We start from the raw sequence: 19,879 nt of genomic DNA, 5'->3' as shown, positions 1-19,879 counted from the left end.
AGTCCAGATGACAAGGCAGATGGAACACCTTATTATACACCAGAGAATTCAGACAGGAGAGAAATCCTTTCAATGTCATGAAGGTGAAAAAAACCTTCAGCTGTAACTGAGGACATTAAAGAAATCAGACTAGAGGGAAATCTTATCAGTGTAACCAATGTGGGAAAACCTTCAATTAAAACTCATACCTTACTGTACGTGAAAAAATTCATACCAGATTAAAATCATACAAATGTCCTGAATGTAGGAAAGCATCCAAAAAGAGGAAATACCTTACAATGAATGTTAAAATTCATACTGGAGAGAAATCCTATAAATGTAATCAATGTGGGAAAGCCTCCAGCCAGAGAAGAAGCCTTAATTTACATGAGAAAATACATACTGGAGAGAAATCCAATAAATGCACTGAATGTGGGAAAGCAATCATCTACTCTGTCTTTACTGTATACCAGAGAATTCATACTGGAGAAAAGCCCTCTAAATTTAATAACTGTGAGAAAGCCTTTAGACAGAAAGAGAAATCCTATAAATGTAATGAATGTAGGAAAGCCTTCAGGCAGAAAGGGAACCTTGCTGTACATCAGAAAATTCATACTGGTTAAAAACCATTTAAATGTAACATATATGAGAAATCCTTCAGGGATAAGGGATATCTTGTTATACATCACAGAATTCATACTGGAGAAAAACTGTTTGTACATAATATCTATCTTTATGGACAAGAGTTACCTTACTATACACACAAAAGATCACACTAGAGAGAAGTCCTACAAATGTAATGAATATGGCAAAACATTTAGCTCTAACTCAGTTCTTACTGTGTATCATAGAACTCTTATCAGAGAGAAACCCTATTTTGAATATGGAAAAGCCTTTAGGAAGAGGGGAACTCTTAATGATCACCAGAAAGTTCATATTGGAGAGAAATCTTATAAATGTAATTAATGTAGTAAAGCCTTCAAAGAGAAATCTTACTATACATCACAAATACATACTGGAGAGAAGCCTTATAAATGTTTTGAGTGTGGGAAAGCATTTGGACAAAAGGGAAACCTTTCTGTACACCAGAGAATTCATACAGGAAAGGAACCTTTTTTAATTCAAAGAATGTGAAAAAGATTTAGGCACAAAACATCCTTTATCATAAGATAATTTATACCAGAAACCCATTCAGTGTACACTATTTCAGTGTGCAAACATTTTCACCCAGAAAGGAAAAATTATCAAACACTAAAAATATTTAGATGTGACATTTGAAATCCCTTCTTAATTTTACAGACAGCAGAGTTGATGGGTAGGCAAGTAAATTGAGTTGATCATGATCATATAAATATTGAGTCAGATCTAGGAGTGTAACTGATGTCTTAGCTAAATATAGGTCTGTTTGTTTTTTTCCCCCTGCTCTACTGTGCTACCCCTATAATCCATAACCTATAAATTCAAAGAATGTGAGCAACTTCCCAACATGCCATATTCTATAAAAGTAGTATACATTACTCTAGGAATTTCAGAATTGGAAAGGATTTTAGAAGCTATCTAGTCCAACCTATATATGAAAGAAATCTTGTTACATTATATGCAACAGGGGATCACACAGCTTTGCTTAAAGATGCCCAATGAAGGGCAAAATATTACCTTCCAAGGCAGCCCACTCCTCTTCCAGACAGCTTGAGGATGGGAAAGGTATGAATGCGCATGCATACGTAGGTGTGTGTGTAGATATTCTGAAATGAATGTGATGTAAAACAAATGGCCTAAATTAGAAATGTATGTTTGAGTTGAAGAGCAATTCCTGGTCAATGCTGAAAAGGGGAGTTTTCTCACTGGGAATTCCCTACATCAATGAAATTATTGATCAATACATTATGTGTCTATACATCAAATAAGATAATAGGTAAAGTACTTTGCAAACCTTAAAGTGCTATATAAATGCTAGTTATTATTATTATTATTATATACATGAACACACACAACACACACACACACACACACAAAATAACCCAGAACTAAACATAGTATTAAAGATATGGCCTTGCCAGTTCACAGTTAAGCACCATCTCATCCTTACTCTGAGAATTTATTTTGTCAGAGCAGCACAGAATTAGCTTTTTGGCTGTCTTATTAAATAGGTGACTAACTGAACTTGCAGTTCACCAAAATCTACATATTTATTATCTAACTACATCTCCCTTTGAATTGTGAGGGTTTTTTTGATCCAAGCATAAAAAAATTTATGTGCCTTTATGAAAGTTTATTTTCTTAGATTGGGAAAAAAAAATGAAGTATATGGGCCCCAGGTTAAGACTCTCTGATTTATGTAACTGCTACCCAAGCGAAGTACACAGAACAGGAAAATGATATGTAATTACTGCAAAAATGTTAATGGAAAGGACAAAATAACAAAGCTGAATACTGCATAATTATAATGACCAGGCTTGGCACAAAATAAGAGATCAATCAACAATTATGTACTAGGCACAAGGGACAAAAAGAAGTGAAGTAGTCACTGCCCACACATATAGGCATATATATAAAACATACATAGTGGTGTTGGAAGGGGGAGTACCAGCAGCTTAGGGAGGGAGGGAGGATTGAGAACAGCCTCATGGATGGCGTAGCACTTGCACCAAGTCTTGAGGGACAACATGGATTTCAAGAGATAGAGACGAGAGTGGACTACATGCCAGGAATGGGGAGAGCCAATTCAAAGGTACAGAAAAAGGAAACTAGTCTGTGTGAAGGAGAAGTACTGTGTGATAAAGCCAGAAAAAAAGTGGCCAGGTTACGAAAGGCTTGCCAGAGTAAGAGATGAAAAAAAAAATTTACCCCTCTCTCCTCTTTTGCGGAGGCAAAAAATACTCACTTAGTGGGTTGGTTTTGTTAAAATGTTCTCCCTGCCCTTTTTTACTCTTTGTTATAAGTAATGGCTTGATAGGAGATGGAAAAGGGGATATATTGCAAAATCAATATGACATAAAAGAAAAATATACAAATAAACATTCTAAAAATGAATAAATGCCATCAAGCATAAGAGATACTAGTTGAATATGTTGGGATGGCTCAGGACAAATCGATTCCCATAACAGAAACAATTCCAAATATTTATCCTAACTACAGAGTGAGTCCCAACTCTCAAGTCCTGTTCACAGAATTTCAGAGTTAAAAGGGACCCAGAAGTTATCTAATCCAAGCTATATCTGAGCTCAAGTGTACTCAACAATATTTCCAGCAAGTGTTATCTAGCCTTGAGGACTTCTAATGAAGGTGAAATTATTGCCTCCTTAAGTAGCACATTCCACTTGTTGCTTTTGGCAATTTGGCTTCAGTTTTCTTCCTTTTAAAATATTAGTATTATTATTATTAACATTTATATAGAGCTTTATTCATTCATTCATTTATATAGAGCTTTAAGGTGCTTTACCTATATTGTCTCCTTTAAACACCACAACCACCAGGTGAGGGACATACTATGATGACTAACAGAGAAAATGGAGCTAAGAGAAATTAGGTGACTGGCTCATGGTTACACAGCCCAGTACACGCCAGAGAGGCAACAGAAAGCCAAGTCTTTCTTCACTCCAAGTAAATCACTCATTCCATTACATCATACTTCCTATCTTACTTTTTAAAACTACTTAGCACTTTTGCCACATAAACATAACAAGAGAAAGATGAAACTCAAATCAATTTTTAATAGTTCTTGAAGAGCTGGAGAATTATCTGTGAATTTCATTTATTCACTAATGCAGGTCTGCACAACTTGCACCTGCAGCTTGTTTGCAGCACGCCAAAGGATTTTGGGTGGCCCACGAAAAATGGAGAGGAAAACATCCTCTGTATGTAGAGGATATCCCCTGCCATGCTGCAAGCAGCCTATGGGCCACAAGTGCCCTGTGGGCCGCAAGTTGTGCAGGTCTGCACTAATGGATGAAATGAGGGGAGCATGGAATACAGAAAGGCCAGACTAAGTCAGTGGAACAAGTCATGTCATCTTCATTTTGACAATGGAATTTCCAGAAGTAGGAAGAATGTTCACATGACCCATTTTACCACATGTGACCCTTAAATATGTTGAAGGAGAAAGCTGCTCACTTAACCAAAAGCAATTAGCAATATTTCTGAGTAAGCAGCCCCTATTTTGTTCCTAATAGGGACTCTTCTCCCTCACTAAAATTCTCACTGGTTCTAAACCTGAGCCCCTTTGCAGTCTTGGTCTTAGCTCCCCATTTATTTACAGAGCTGAGCTGATAATCCACCTGAAATCAAAAGAGACTAGATAACCTTTCCTTTTTCTCACTATGGGATCCAACTACTTCTCTACCTCACTATTCCTTTTCACTCTTTCATGTCTATTATGTATGATGAATGGGAGGTATAAGGCACACGGCTGTTGTCCTGCAGTACACTTGTAGTCAGCTTGGGGATGGCAGACTAGCACACAGAAAGGAGAGAAAGAAGATGAGTTTATAACTAAGTGCTAAACTGTGGGCATAGGCTTTAAGCATAAAAGTTCACAGAAAGGAGATCTATACAGTCTGAAGCAATCTGAGAGCAAAAGGAAGGGTTTAAGATCAGCCTCAAGTTTCTGTTAGTTCTTGTATTTCTTGCTTTCCTGGTATAACTGATACTCCCTCTAGTTTATTTTACCAACAAGGGGAAAAGAAGAGCTAAAACTTGCTAAAAATGCTGCTTATACAATGCTTTAAGGTACACAAAACATGTTTTTAGATAAATGACTTGACTGCTTCTTCTGGGCAAAATTCTATGTATTTTAGTTACCTATTAAGATGGAGAGTATGGGCCTGGTGATGGATTGGATGCATGCTGGGCCAAGACCAATTAAGTCTGAGATAGTCAAGACTCAATTATTCATAAGGTAAAAGAATTTTTTTTTGGGTCATAGCAATTCTTATACACCTTCTGCTAAGTGATAGATAAGTTGAGATTTATGTTGTGGAAGAACTAACTATGGCAATGAAATCACAGGTCACTGAAGTATTCAAGTATCCAGATAGCTAAAATACTGAGCAAATATTTTTTTTGCCTCTTAAAATTTTTATTGATATTTTTGCTTGTACATAACCTTCTGCTTCCCTACCCATTAAACTATCTCTTTTAACAAAATCAGTGTAGTAAAAAATCATCCTTGGGATGCAGTGGACAGAGCACGGGCCCTGCCATCAACCTGAGTTCAAATCCAGCCTCAGACACACAACATGCACTAGCTGTGTGACTCTGGGCAAGTCACTTAACCCCATTGTCTAGCCAAAAATAAAATAAAATAAAATAAAAAATAAAACAAAAAAAACAACCTTATATGCAACATCATAAACCCATAGTTCATTACAATTTTTTTTTGGGGGCGGGTAAGATGGAAGGGAGATACAGTTTCTCAATTATTCTCTTGGGCCAATGTCAGTTATAGTCACAAACTATCCCATTTCATTCCATCTTGCTCTTTTTATTTACAATATTGTAGTCATTATGTTTATTGTCTCATCTCCAGCATTTTTGAAAGGTCTTTACTATACCCTGCCATCTCCTGAAGAAATCATCTAATATTTCTCTTCTTTTTCATGGATACATTCCTAGAAAAACTCTTTACATTCATTAACTTCATTTCTTCTTCTACTTCTAACTTCTCAAATCTTTGCAAACTGGCTTCTGATTCCATTGAAATTCTCTCCTCCAAATTTGCCTTTATTGTCTAATCTGATGACCTTTGATCAGTCCTGGGACTTCTGATGATTGATAGCATTTTATACTATTGATTATTCTTTGAGATTTTTGTCCATACTCTCTTCCTCTTCTCTCTAGGTTTCTGTGAAACTCCATTCTCTTGTTTCTTCCACCACATGAGAGCAAATATTTTGAAAAGTAGATATAACATATACATTTAAAGACACTGATACAGTACGAAGATAACTGAACTTGCAGTCAGAAGACCTCTATCAACTACAAGACATCTGACTACAGTTTCTTCATCTGCAAAGTGGGGACACTATCACTTGCCTTGCCTACTACTTCATAAAATTGTTTTGATGATCAAATGAGAAAATGTGTGAGGAAGTACCTTAATAACCATAAAGTGATGTGTAAATATAAATAAATCATTTTATTACATCATTTGAATATAATTCTAAATTAGTAGTATTTATAACAAAAGGCAAACACAAAGCAAAGCATCAAAACATATTAAACAAAAAAATTGATCTAGAATCCAAAATGGCCAAAATAAAAATATATGTAATCACTGACTTATAAATAAACTATGCTCCAGAAGTTCATTTTAAGTTGGTTGTGGGGTACTTGAGAATATCCCACAATACAATAAAACTTCAAAACTCATTTAATACATAATGTATATGGCAAGATAGTACTAATACCTTATACCACATTCCACAATACATTGTAAATGGATATGCGACCTCAACATTAAAGATTATCATACAATTAAAAGAGAAGCAGATATTATTAATTCTTTAATTGGATGTAATTGTTCCATACTTGATAACTCCAAACTAGATTTTGGATGCGATAAGTATAAAATGCCAAAGGCAATAAAATTAATGGGGTTTTCTCTGTGAAAAAATTTGGAAATACATTCAGCTGAATTGATGTTATCTGACTGGTAATAAGTTTTGTTTCATGTTTTAAATACATATATATATGTTCTTATTGGGTTTCTAAAATTTCTTCTCTTACATTGTGAAATCTGGGAAATCATTGTACCAAAAATAGTTAAATAACTTTCTAAAAAATCTGGATGTGGTTAGATTATGAATTGAGCTTTCAAAAGAATATGACTAAAAACAAATATTTGAAAACTATTAAATATTGAATGGGGCATATTTTGTTTTAAAACAGATAATAATAATAATTTTACTAAAATGAGTTTTTCTTTGAAAATGTTTGGCTATCACTTATAAAAATTGTGAAAATGCATAGGATGGATTAAAGATATAACTCCAATACATCAGTGATTCAGCTATCAGGTATTTGCTGTATGTCTGAAACCTCAGAATGTGGTTAGTTTTAATTTATAAGTAAAGGATAAATGAAATGTAATGGTTAGGGAAACATGAAAAATTAATAGTTTTCAAGCCCTAAGTTGTGGTTAGTGAAATTTTGCTATTTGAGGTAAAATTCTTGGGACTATAATTTACTATTGTTTTGAGTTTTGATTACAGGGATGGTTGTCTGAATTGATAGGAATCTAATAGTAGAAAATGGCATGTGCTGCAGTCTGAGAACTGTTAGAGGTGGATGTCTGACTGGTAAAAGTTGAGGGGATGACCTTGGCACGGCCTAAGGTAGGATCCACTTGACTCAGTTTCCCCATTGTGTTATTTCCTTTCTGAAGGAAATTTCCCCACCTGGATAATCCTGGGACTTGCTTTTGATCTGTAATGTGTCTTATATAATTCTGATTATGAATATATGAAAAACTTTATAAATTTGGTTTATAGATAACTGATCCAGTGGGCTGCTCACTCCTCCCATGGATCAAAAGGGGGAAATTGAGGGAACTGAGAGAATTAAGAAGTGATTAATTGTGAGAATTAAACACTGAACCACAAATGAATGAACCACACTGACTCCACCTTGTGACTCAAGTCTGGAGCCAGCTTAGTTCCCTTTCTATTCAATTATGGGTCTAGTCCAAATTCTGTCTTGTAAGAAAACTTTATTCAATTGTGGGAACTGGAAGAAAATCTTATTGTATTGTTTTAACCTAGCCCTGAATGCCTGGCAAACTTGAACAACTCCATCTACTGTGTAAAGTCCCTGAACTAAGTACCTATGTTATGCTGATCAGAAACCCAGCAAAATTCAAAGACTGATGCAAGGCATTTTCTCCCAACTTGGAAAGTCCTTATCTTTCCTCCGATTAGAAATCAGATTACCTAATGTTGTATCCTGGTTAATTGTTTCTTTTTAATTATTTGATCTTATTTGATTGCTTTTAATGTATAAATATCTATATTCCCTTGTATTCAGGGTCTAACCCCAAGGAAGGGGTCTGGTCCCAATTTGTTAGGCAATTGGCATGTACTACCTAATAAACTGAAACAGCTGGAAGATCAAACCTTTGTTTCTTTAGTCATTTCATCTTTCACTTGCCACATATATTTCTCAAAGCTATGGGTAGGAGATGTATTCTTAACTAAATAAGAGACAGAGGCAATCACTACCTGTCTGACCACTGCTTCTCAGTCTCCTTTGAAAGACCATCATCCATATCACATACCCTATTGGTATACTCAAAGGCTCTCTTAGCCTTCTTCTCTCTATACTGTCCCTTGGTGACCAAATCAACCCCCAAAGTGACCAAATTCAACTTCAAAGGTTGAATTATCATCTTTATACATATAACTCTCAGATTTACATATCCTGACCCCATATCTTTCCTGAGCTCCAGTACTGCATCAACAACTGCATAGTGGACATTTCAAATTCACCTTGTCCAAAATAAAATTAATTATCTTTCCTTGTATACCCACCCCTCTACCACATGTCTCTATTCCTGTAGAGGGTACCATGATTCTTCCAATTTCCTAGGTCTTGGTATTATCCTCAACCCACCACTATCATTTACCCCAAATGTTCTATCGGTTACAAATCTTGACATTACTATATTGACAATATTTCTTGAATCCATCCCCTTCTCACTACTGACATAGTTACCAGGTTAGTTCAAGTTTCCCTACTGGCATCCCTATCTGAAGTCTTTTCCTATTTCAATTCATCCTTCATATAGCTCCCAAAATGATTATCCTTAAACAGGTTGTATTCAAATTCCAATGGTTCCCTGTTCCCTTTCTCAAACTTCAGTGCCTCTAGAATAAAATATAAACTTGTCTGTCTGGGTTATAAAATTCTTTACAACCTGGCTCCAGCCTGTTTTTCTAACCTTAACTTTCTATAATTGTCCTTCTCTTTGATCCTCATATATAGTACTCGATCTCATCTTCTTCGTGTGCAGAATGTACTCTTTTTACTTGTGCCCACAGTATTGCTCATCTATTTCAAGACTCAGTTCAGCTTTTACATGAAGAACATCTTTGATGCCTCAACTGCTCTTATCCTCCCCTCTTAACTTCTTTGAGTTTAATTACCTTGAGTTTATCTTTTATTTATTCTATATAGACTTATATATACATGTTGTCTCCCCTGAAAAGATGTGAAATCCTTGAGTGAAAAGATGGTTCCATTTTCCCACCTCTGCATCCCCCAGGGCCTAGCTCAGTACTGGGAACGTTATAAATTCTTGTTGACTGACTGACGAACTAGATCTAATGAAATCCCAGAATCAGATTAGATAATAACCATTAAAATTAATATTAAAACGAGAAAGGAAATTCAAAGCATGCTTACCTGAGCAATAATTCGTTCTCCATTTTTATAGTTCTTTTCACCTATCACATCCACAATCTTCATTCTCTCTGAAATCTGTAATAGTCCAAAATCCACTGGTTATTGGACAATTCAACTGAAAAATACTGTAAGCCTCTATCAAACATACAAAAGCATTAAAATGCCACCATCAACAAGTGATTTAGGTACAAAGAACAACATAAAATTTCAGAGCTGAAAAATACATCAGAGATGAAATCCAGTCTGACCCTCTTCATTTTATATATAAGGAACCTAAGGAACAGAGAAGGAAAAGGACTTTCTTTTAGCTTAGTGCTATGGAACTTATTCACAATATTCATCCCATAGAAGTCACTGGCATAAGGGACAAGGGTTCTACTATCAAAAGAATTCTGTTATAAAGGTATTTTATCTTTATAACAGGGGGTCCCATGGCAAGGACCATGAGAAAAAGAATGTAACAGGACTCTAGTATATTACTATTTTTGTAGTCAATAATTCATTACTAATACATGAGGTCAATTTTTCAGATAAATTTAGCTTTCTGGGTTTCTCTGTATGTTTGTATTTGTATTTCAAAGTTACTCTTGGCTTTGGTATTTTGGTCAGAAGTCCTCTGTGCCATTAAAGGTGCATATTTCCCCCCAGATTTACAAGAATTATACTTAGGCTTTGCAGGGTGAGTTTTAAACCTCTATCTTTTGTCTTTGGAATATTGTAAGATTTCTCCTTTTTATTGGAAGCTGCATGGTCTCATGTGATCCTGACTACGGTTCTTTGGTAGTCTGTTTCTTTGTATACTCACAGTAATTTTTCTTTGATGTGGAAGCTCTGGATTTTTATCACACTTCTGGAACTTTCAAGAAGTTTATCAGTGGCTTCTATCTTTGCCTCCTGGTTCTAATAGATCTGGGAAGTTTCACCTATGATTTTGTGAATAGTTTCCAGCCTTTTTTTTTTAATCAAAAATTTGAGTTCCAAATTCTCTCCTTGCTTACTTCCTCTTCCTCCTCCATGAGAAGGCAGACAATTTGATATAGATTATACACATGCAGTCATGCAAAACATATTTCCATATTAGCCATGTTGTGAAAGAAAACACAGACCACCTCCCCACCAAAACCCCTAAGAAAAATAAATTTTTAAATTTTAAATTTTAATTTTTAAAAGTATGCTTCAATTTCCATTCAGACTCCATTAGTTCTTTCTCTAGAGATGGATAACATTTTTCATCATGAGTCCTTTGGAATTATCTTGGATCACTGTATTGCTGAAAACAGCTAAGTCATTCACAGTTTATCATCATGTAATAATTTTATATACTGTTACTATATATTATATATACATACATATATACACACACACACACACACACACACACACACACACACACACACACACACACACATACTGTTACTATACACAATGTTCTTCTGGTTCTGCTCACTTCACTCTGCTTCAGTTCATATAGACTGCTTGTCATTTCTTACAGCACAATTGTATTCCATTACAATCACATACCACAACTTGTTCAGCCATTCTCCAATTGATTGGTATCCCCTCAATTTCCAATTCTTTGCCACCACTAAAAGAGCTGCTATACATATTTTTGTACCTATAGGTCCTTTTCCTTTTCCTCTGATCTCTTTGGGATAGTGACCTGATAGTGGTATTGCTGGATCAAAGGGTATACATAGTTTTATAGCCCTTTGGGCATAGTTCCAAATAGCTCTCCAAAATGGTTGGATCAGTTCACAACTCTACCAATAGTACACTAGTGTACAAATTTTCCTACATCCCCTCCAACATTTGTCATTTTCCTTTCCTGTCATGTTAGCCACTCTGATAGGTGTGAGGTGGTAGCTCCGAGTTGTTTTGATTTGCATTTCTCTAATCAACAGTGATTTAGAGCATTTTTTCATATGACTATGTATAGTTTTGATATTTTTATCATTTCATCACTTCCTCTCCTCTCCCACAATTCTAAACTTTCAGTAAATTGACTTCAAGCTTCATTATTCAATTAAAACTGCTTCTCTGAAGTCATCAATGATCTCTTCATTGTGAAATCTAATGGCCATTTCTCAGTCCTTCTAGACCTCACCCTCTTGATCTTTTGGCAACCTTTGACACTGCTGGCTACTGACAGACCTCTTTTCTTGGCTATTCTTTCCTCTCTAGGTTTTCACAACACTTACTGTTTGTGCTGACTTTTCATTTACACTGTATCTTTTATGTACAGAGTTGCTTGCATGTCTTCTTCTCTAATAAAATGTAAGCCTTCTGAGGGCAGGGATAGTGTTTTTGCCTTTATTTGACTCCCTAGCTCTTACCACAGTGCTTGGCACACAGTAAGCATTTAATAAATGCTTGACCAATATTACATTTTGTTTCACCTTACATCTGTTCTCAGATACAAAAATATTTCCTCAGAGGCTTCTGCACATTCTCAGGAATTAAGACATATCCACATAACCTTTACCAAGAATTTTGGTAGGTGAATGCTTCCTCAAATTGGCGTTCTTTACGTCCCCTAAATGAAACAACCGTCTCTTTCTCAAAAACAGGCCTTACCTCTAGGGATTTCAGTAGAGGCACAGATTCAATAAACGATTCAAACATTTTCCTCTTCTTTGCATTGTTTTTCAATATGATTCTTCTGAATGTTATTCGATCCTACAAGAAAAATACAAAAATTCTAACTTTTATATGTAAATGTTAATGTCTACTGAGTTGCAAATAGTATTGAGTAAACTGAATGTTTATGAAAATGTCGCTTTAGTCATGGAGTGATCCCTGGCAGAAATACTGACAGAAAAAGCCAAAGTGTCTGGCATAGCTGAAAACCTGGAAAATCTGTCAACTTGTCTAGGGTATACTGTAGTTCCAGATACCCTCAATTACAATTTTGTGAATTACTAGAGTAAAATAAGTAAAAAATAAAATACAAACAGTAACAAAATTAGTCAGCCCAAAACTTCTTTATCTAATACTCTAACAGAACTGAAGGAACTTCAAAAGAAGAGCTACCAGTTTCCATATAGGAAAGAAGAAGTGACGTGGAGTAATATCCTAGACCCTAGGATATTAATGTTCACCTACAAAGAGTGATGTTAAGAGGCCAAGGGGGATACAAAGCTTCCTTGGAGGACTTAAAATTAAATTGGGAAACCAAAATATATACATGATACAAAAGCAACCTACTATAACTGCCAAACAAAGTGCTATGGGAATTTAGAGACAAAATCTTAATAGACTATGATGGTTAAGGAAGGTTTTGTGGAAGAAGTAGGACTTGAACTGGGTTTTGAAGAATAAATAAGATTCAGAGAGATAACAGGAAAGGCAAAGAACGAGCAAAGGCACAGAATCAGGAATGCTCAAGTCATGTTTTGGTGAGAATGGTCTGTCTTGGTCAAATATTGAAAATGGAGGCATGCCTCTACAGAGGCTATAGCCTGAGCCTTTTTTATATACAACCTGTATACAGAATAGCCATTAAAGGGTTAATGACAAGATTGGTTAATAAAAATTAAAAGTATGGGTTCTCAGGTGATTATTTGTTCTACATTTCCCTCCTCCTAAAGCTGTGGGGTAGAAAGACTTCTGGAAATTAGAACCATGACATCTTCTAAAACTGACATGAGCAATAAGGTCATGATAACCTGAGATTCAGCAGCCAGGTCAACCTTAGGCTTCTCCTAAATAGAATTCTGGAGAGAGAATTACACTATCTTTTCTGTTAGACAAGATGTTAATCTAGGTTATAAAACAGTGCTTTAATGTGTGCAAACCACTTTCCTCACAATAACTGCATAAAGTTGGCCAATTATTATTGCCCCGATTTTACAAATTAGGAAATTGAGGCTCTGAGATATTAAGTGACTTGTGTATAATGGCAGAGCTGGTATAGTGTACCTGAGGTAGTAAGTGAAGTCAGGTCTCCTGACACTAATTCTAGCACTCCATCCATTATGCCAAGCTCCCTTTCCTACTTACTTTTCAGTGTATCTATGAAATATTTACCCAAAATGATCGACATTTGAGGAGTTGCCTGCTTCTTGGGTTAATGGTAGCTAAGTATTGAGTACAAATTACAATAGAGGCTAAGGATTAAAGAATTTGCAATCCGTGCTTAATGTGAAAAGATGATTACAAAACACTTGAAAATCAGTCTTGTATATATTTGGGAAATATAATGAAAGATGGGGTCCTTCATAGAAAGATGAAGAATTTAAAATGATACATGAATAAAACAAAGTCAAAAGAATGAAAAAATAGAAGAAAATGTGAAATACTTTATCAGAAAAACAACTGACCTGAAAAACAGATCTAGGAGAGAGAATTTAAGAATTACAGGACTACCTCAAAATTATCATCAAAGTATGAGCCTAGACATCATATTTCAAGAAATTAGAGAACTGCCCCAATATCTAAAATCCAGAGAATAAAATAGAAATTGAAAGAACCCACTTGATCACCTTCTGAAAGAGATCCCCAAATGAAAATTCCAAGGAATACTATAGCCAAATTCCACGGTTCTCAGGTCAAAGAGAAAATACTTCAAGAAGCCAAAAAGAAATAATTCGAATATTGTGGAGCCACAGTCAGGATCGCACAAAACTTAGCAGCTTCCATGTTAAAGAAGCAGAGGGCTTGAAATATGACATTCCAGACAGCAAAGGGGCTAGGATTACAACCAAGAACCATCTACCCAGCGAAACTGAATATAATACTTCAGTGGAAAAAATAGACAATTAATGAAATACAGGATTTTTAAGCATCCCTGATGGAAAGACCAGAGCTAAACGGAAAATTTGACATTCAAATATAAGACTCAAGAGAAGCATAAAAAGGTAAACATGAAAGAGTAATCATAAGGGTCTCAATAAAATTAAACTGTTTACATTCTTATATAGGAAGATAATACACGCAACTTCTAAGAACTTCATCATCATTAGGGTAGTTAAAAGAAGTTTACATAGACAGAGGGTATGGGGGTGAGTTGATCATGTTGGAATGATCTCTCAAAAAATGAAAGGGTGATGCACTGGGAGAAGGGGGAAGGGAGAGGCAGAACAGGGAAAATTTTCTCACATAAAAGAAATGCACAAGGAAGAGCTTTTATAGTGGAGGAGATAATAGGGATGGGTGGGTGTTGGGCAATGCTTGAACCTCACTCTCATCAGAAATGGTTCAAAAAGGGAAGACTGGATACACAGTCAATTGTGTACAAAAATGTAACTTACCCAATAAGGAAACAGGAAGGGGAAAAGGATAAATGAAAGGGGGTAGGGGAAGAATAAAAGGATGACAGATTAAGGAAGGCAGAATAGACTTTTGAAGAAGGACAGGATAAAAAGACAGGGAGAAAGATAAACAGAAGAAAATGGGATGGAGGGAAATACACAGCTAGTAATCATAACTATGAATGTGAATTGCCTTCTCAGTGGGTAGGGAAGGGGTGGGAGGGAAGGAGAGAGAAAAAGAATATGGAATTCAAAACTTAAAAAGAAAAGAATGTTAAAAATAAAAAATAACTTGAAAAATTAAGTGGCACATGATTTTGTCACACTTTGCTTACGTATATTTTTCTTCCTGCCTCCAGTATATTTCTTATTCAAATCATAAAACATGCCACTACCAAATTAATCTTCCTGAAAACACTATCTTTATCACACCACTCCTCTGACAAAAAAGCCTTTATTATCATCTCCAATGCATACTGAATCAAGTCCAAACTTATAACGCCAAGCATTCAAATACTTCTATCATCTATCCTAAATTATTCTACCTTTGCATTAACTCTTTTGGCTCCAGCCAAAATAGTTTATCTACTGTGTTTTCTGAAAACTTACCTGAAAGTTTCCTTCATATGGCATGATCTCTCTCCTCTTACTATGCCTATCCAAACCCCATCTTTCAACAGCCAACTCAAATCTTAGCTCTTTCCTAAAGCTTTTCTCCCTAACCAGGTCAGTCAGAAATGGTCTTTCCCTCCTGCAACAATTTGTTTGCACAATTAATTTATCAATTAATCCTAAAGTTTCTTATGATAGAACTTTCTATTATTGTCTAAAACTGTAGCAATAGCTTAATAAATATAGTGACTAAATATCTTACCATATTATGTATAACATATACACAATATGTTACTATTGTTTAACTTTTCATGCGTTACTATTTTCTCTGCCAAACTATTTTATAATTATATTTTAACCGGCATTTGTCTTATACTTTTTTTGTGTCCTTCAGAGTATACTAGACGTAGATGTTTGAGGAATAGTTGTTGCTATTTCTTGAACACCGAGTCTACAACATAAAACAGTAAATGTTTAATAAATAGATGTTAATGACATACAGATCTTTTACCTAAACCTACTTTATAACAGTATCTCAAATACATAAGACTAAGTTACTTCATTAATTCATGTTTACAGATAAACTAAAGAACTCTGTGATTCGCAGCATCCTCAGTCCCCTTTTCTGCCATTCTGCCAGCATTACTGCAGAAGTAGTCATTATATCTTTTTCTTGGTTTTATTGGTTGCCCTGGGCAAAGAATTCATCTAATGGTACTCACAAAATGTTTAAAGGACTAGAGAAAGGACTCCAGTGACCTGGGCAGATCCTCTACAGAGGACTTAGGAGGTAAATAAGAACTGCACAGGATGAGAAAGTACTGATGAACTGCAATCTATAACACTAGAAAAACTACAAATATTGATGAGATCATGGATCCATTCAGGAAATAGTACATTATCAGTGATCAACTCAAGAAGTAATACTCAGCTTAATGAAGTATAATAGACATTTCCCAGTATTTCTCTCTATGTTATTTCTAGAAAATTTTTAATCCATCCTGTTAATTTTATATCTGCACATTAACACTTCCTATCAGATTGAAAAAATAATGGCATAAAATGATACCATACCTCAGATTTTCAAGACTTGTGGATTTAGAAAACAGAGGACTAAAATGCAACTCACTTTATACACAGAATAGAATTTCCATAAACAATAACATCTCCCAAACTCTAGTGACCTAAAAGCAATAGCAATAGCTTTAAGTGATTTAGCTATGACACCAGATAGTAGTAAGCATCAATCTAGAAAAAGGCTAGGCAGACTTAAACATTTAAAAACTTGATTTTATTTGACCATTTATGGGATTTTCACATGTCCCTTCTACCTTGTAGACCAAACTAATAATGAAGAACACACAGAAGATGGTATTTCATCTGCAAAAACATCAAGGATTTTTATTTAAATTAAAGGAAATCTAGCTGGTTACAGATCATGTGTCATAGTATCTTTTAACCTAAGTTAGAACATGCCAGAGTAGTAGAGAGTCTATAGAGAAAAGGAAGGAGTGGTACAGTTAAAAGTACCTCCAGAAACATGGTCAACAATCAGTAACAAAAAAATAAAAAACAACAAACTCAACAGAAGGGATTTTAATCCTAGCATCTTAAGTAAAATGCATAACTGGGGAGGTATCATATCCTGTGGGTATCAGTTTTTACTGCCATATAATTCTTACAGTCTACTTGTGTTGGGAAATGGATAGAATGAAGTGAAAGAATGTTTGTTCATGGTGAGGTATGCTGGGATCCTTGAAAATGTATGAGTTATCAGTAATCTCCCTAGAAGCTTATTGGATTAATGTTATTATCCTCTCTCTTCTTGTTCAACAAAAACATGAATAGGAAAAAAAGGTGTATACTTCAGTAAACTAACAAAGTGAGGACAGGTAAATGCTTATTATGGTTTATAGCCAAACCACTTTGGGGAAGTAGGAGAACGTATCTGCCCAAAAATATGATGCCCTCATGCCCAGGGGAACAGACGACCAACAACAATAAATGGTGACAGGAAAGAGGACAAAGACAGAGAACAGGAGGTACAGGAAACTATAGGATAAGACAGGTAAATGAAAGCATTTCCCTCTACTTACCAGACCCCACAATGAACCTTCTGTTGTGGCAACTATGGTAGCAGCTCTGGGAGTGTTGTACATCAAGGCGAGTTCTCCAAAACTGCCACGATTATCATATTGGCCAACACGTTTACTTTGACTATCTTTAGTTACCAGAATGTCATATGAGCCTCTGGAAGAACAAAGATGCCACACAGCTTATAAGATGAAATTATTTTCAATAAAAACCTATTTATGAATTTTTTGTACAATGTATAGCTGGTATATACTCTACATCCTGATTAGCAGATTTTAAAAATTACTTTAGCTGAACTAGGAACTATTCATCTCTTTCTATACTTTACACTATCCCCTGCCACTTTCTCTAGAGGACGACCCCTATCAGCAGCCCTTCTCTCTTTATCATCATCCATTTCTTTCTGTCTACTGGCTCCTTGACTGCTGCCTACAAGCATGCCCAAGTCTCTCTTAGCCTAAAAACAAAACTTAACAAGAACCCTCACAAAAACCCCCCTTCCCTGTCAACTATCATCCTATACTTTACCTTACCTTTTTAACTAAACAAATGCAATAAGACCAACATAGACACTGATGACAACCAGAAAAAAATGATGTCAAAGGAAATAAAAAGGAGATACAGAAGCAAAATTTTATTATTTATTATTCTGTTCAAGATCAATATGCACATAACTTGGAGCTTATGATTATATTTATGATCACTTATTTACTTAAAAGCTTTTTTTGGTTGATTGCTACTAAGTTTGGCATAATAAAATAATGAAATAAGTACTTCTAGTACTTCAAGGAACTCTAATTTCATTAATGTGGTAATTATATTTATTGATGCAGAGTACAACCTTTCTACAATCTAGTAGGTAATCTTTGAGATTGCCTATGGCCAAAAAAAAATTATATTCTTGTGGCTAATATGATAATAAGCCTCCCTGAATTTACTGAGGCTGGTCCACAGATAACAGACACATAGCCACACTGTTGCCAGGCTCATAGCTTAAAGTTTTATTTGCTAACTGTAACCTTGGGCAAGTCACAAAACCTTTGAGTCTAAGTTCCTCATTTCCAAAATGAACGGTCTAGACAAGATGGCCTAATATCTCTTCTAGCTTTAAAACTATGATCCTTTCCTTCTTGGTAGGACCTAATGAGATTGTTTTTCTGGAATAACCTTTGAGAGCCCAGAGTCACTTTCCTAATCCCACGAGGAACTGGATAGAGTTTCAAAAAAAAATAAAACAGGAATTCCTATTTGAAATTTCCATACTTTGATCTAACTAAACTCTGAAAGCATTTTACAGTAAGTATTTAACACTGGATTTCCATAAGAAATAAAGAATAGAAAGATCAGAAGAATTATATAAACTGATACCGAGTGAAATAAGATGAACTAGGAGAATAATATATACAGGGACTATACTAATATAAATACAAAAGAACTGAAATTAAACCAAACAGGGTAGAAAAGTAAGGAGTGGAAAATAAAACTGGATGCATAGGAGTAGGTGACACAGATTATAAATGACCTAAAACAAGGATTTAGGGGTGGGAGGGAATACACATTCCTAACGTTAGACATCTATGTCCCATTTGAAGTATATGATGATGACAACAACCTTCCATGTTCCCTACCATAAAGGTGCCATTGTTAGTGTTGTCAGGGACCAAATATCAAGTTAAACAAACTATGGGTCTAAAAGCCAGGACACAGTAGGAAACCAATGCAGGTTCTAAAATGGAAGAGAGAGATTCAATGGGGACTCTAGAAACTATAAACCTTTACCTTGCAAATCAAACTACTTGAATTTATAATGAAAGGCATCAATCACCAATGAAAACTTATTTAAGTATAACCTTCTAAAGAAAGGAGATATGGTTTTTGTAAGGAAAATTGTTTTTACTAATTCACTAAAGATTTCAAAGGGAATAAATTATACATGTAGATAAAGGGAAATCAGGCAAGTAAGCCATTTAGGCTTTCAAAGAGACTTGGACAATGATATGCACTAGATGTGTTTTGTTTTTTTTTAAATTAAGTAACCTTGGGGCAGCTAGGTGGCGCAGTGGATAAAGCACCGGCCCTGAGGTCAGGAGTACCTGAGTTCAAATCTGACCTCAGACCAAACACTTGACACTTATTAGCTGTGTGACCCTGGGCAAGTCACTTAACCCCAAGTGCCAAAAAAAAAAAGCAACCTCAGGATTGTTTTAATATAAACAGAGAACTCGTTTAGAGACAGGAATAAAAAGAGAAAGAATAATCAGACACCTCTCTGGATAAAGTAGAAATAGTGGGACTCAGAACAACATCTGGTTCCTGTGTCTACTGATGTGCTCAACGTCATTCTTTAATTTCCCATGTTTAGAAGTGTGGGTTCAGCATGCCAGGCCCCTACTGTGTTTATATGTATATATGTATAACTGTAACTGTTTGCTTGGGCAATTTTTTATAATACATTATTTGATAATATTTTACCATTCTCTCAATATTCTGGAGGCTACCACCAAACTTATTATAAGCCTCAGTGGTTTATTTTTGAACATATTCAT

At 35.3% G+C, this 19,879-nt stretch overlaps 1 protein-coding gene across 1 annotated transcript in view; it reads right to left on the bottom strand.

The window, feature by feature from the left end:
• PRKAR2A (protein kinase cAMP-dependent type II regulatory subunit alpha) overlaps positions 1-19,879 on the bottom strand; it is a 134,658-nt gene that overhangs the window by 18,014 nt on the left and 96,765 nt on the right. Inside the window, exons 6-8 of the mRNA XM_020998986.2 lie at positions 17,336-17,489; positions 11,953-12,054; positions 9,379-9,453 (exon numbers count right to left, since the gene is read on the bottom strand). Coding sequence (XP_020854645.1) covers positions 9,379-9,453; positions 11,953-12,054; positions 17,336-17,489 — 331 coding nt within the window. The remainder of the gene's footprint in view (positions 1-9,378; positions 9,454-11,952; positions 12,055-17,335; positions 17,490-19,879) is intronic.

This window comes from Phascolarctos cinereus, unplaced genomic scaffold (genome assembly GCF_003287225.1).
Source record: "Phascolarctos cinereus isolate Bilbo 61053 unplaced genomic scaffold, phaCin_HiC Scaffold_4;HRSCAF=312, whole genome shotgun sequence".
NCBI classification, from domain to species: domain Eukaryota; kingdom Metazoa; phylum Chordata; class Mammalia; order Diprotodontia; family Phascolarctidae; genus Phascolarctos; species Phascolarctos cinereus.
This window is presented reverse-complemented; position numbering and strand designations above follow the sequence as displayed.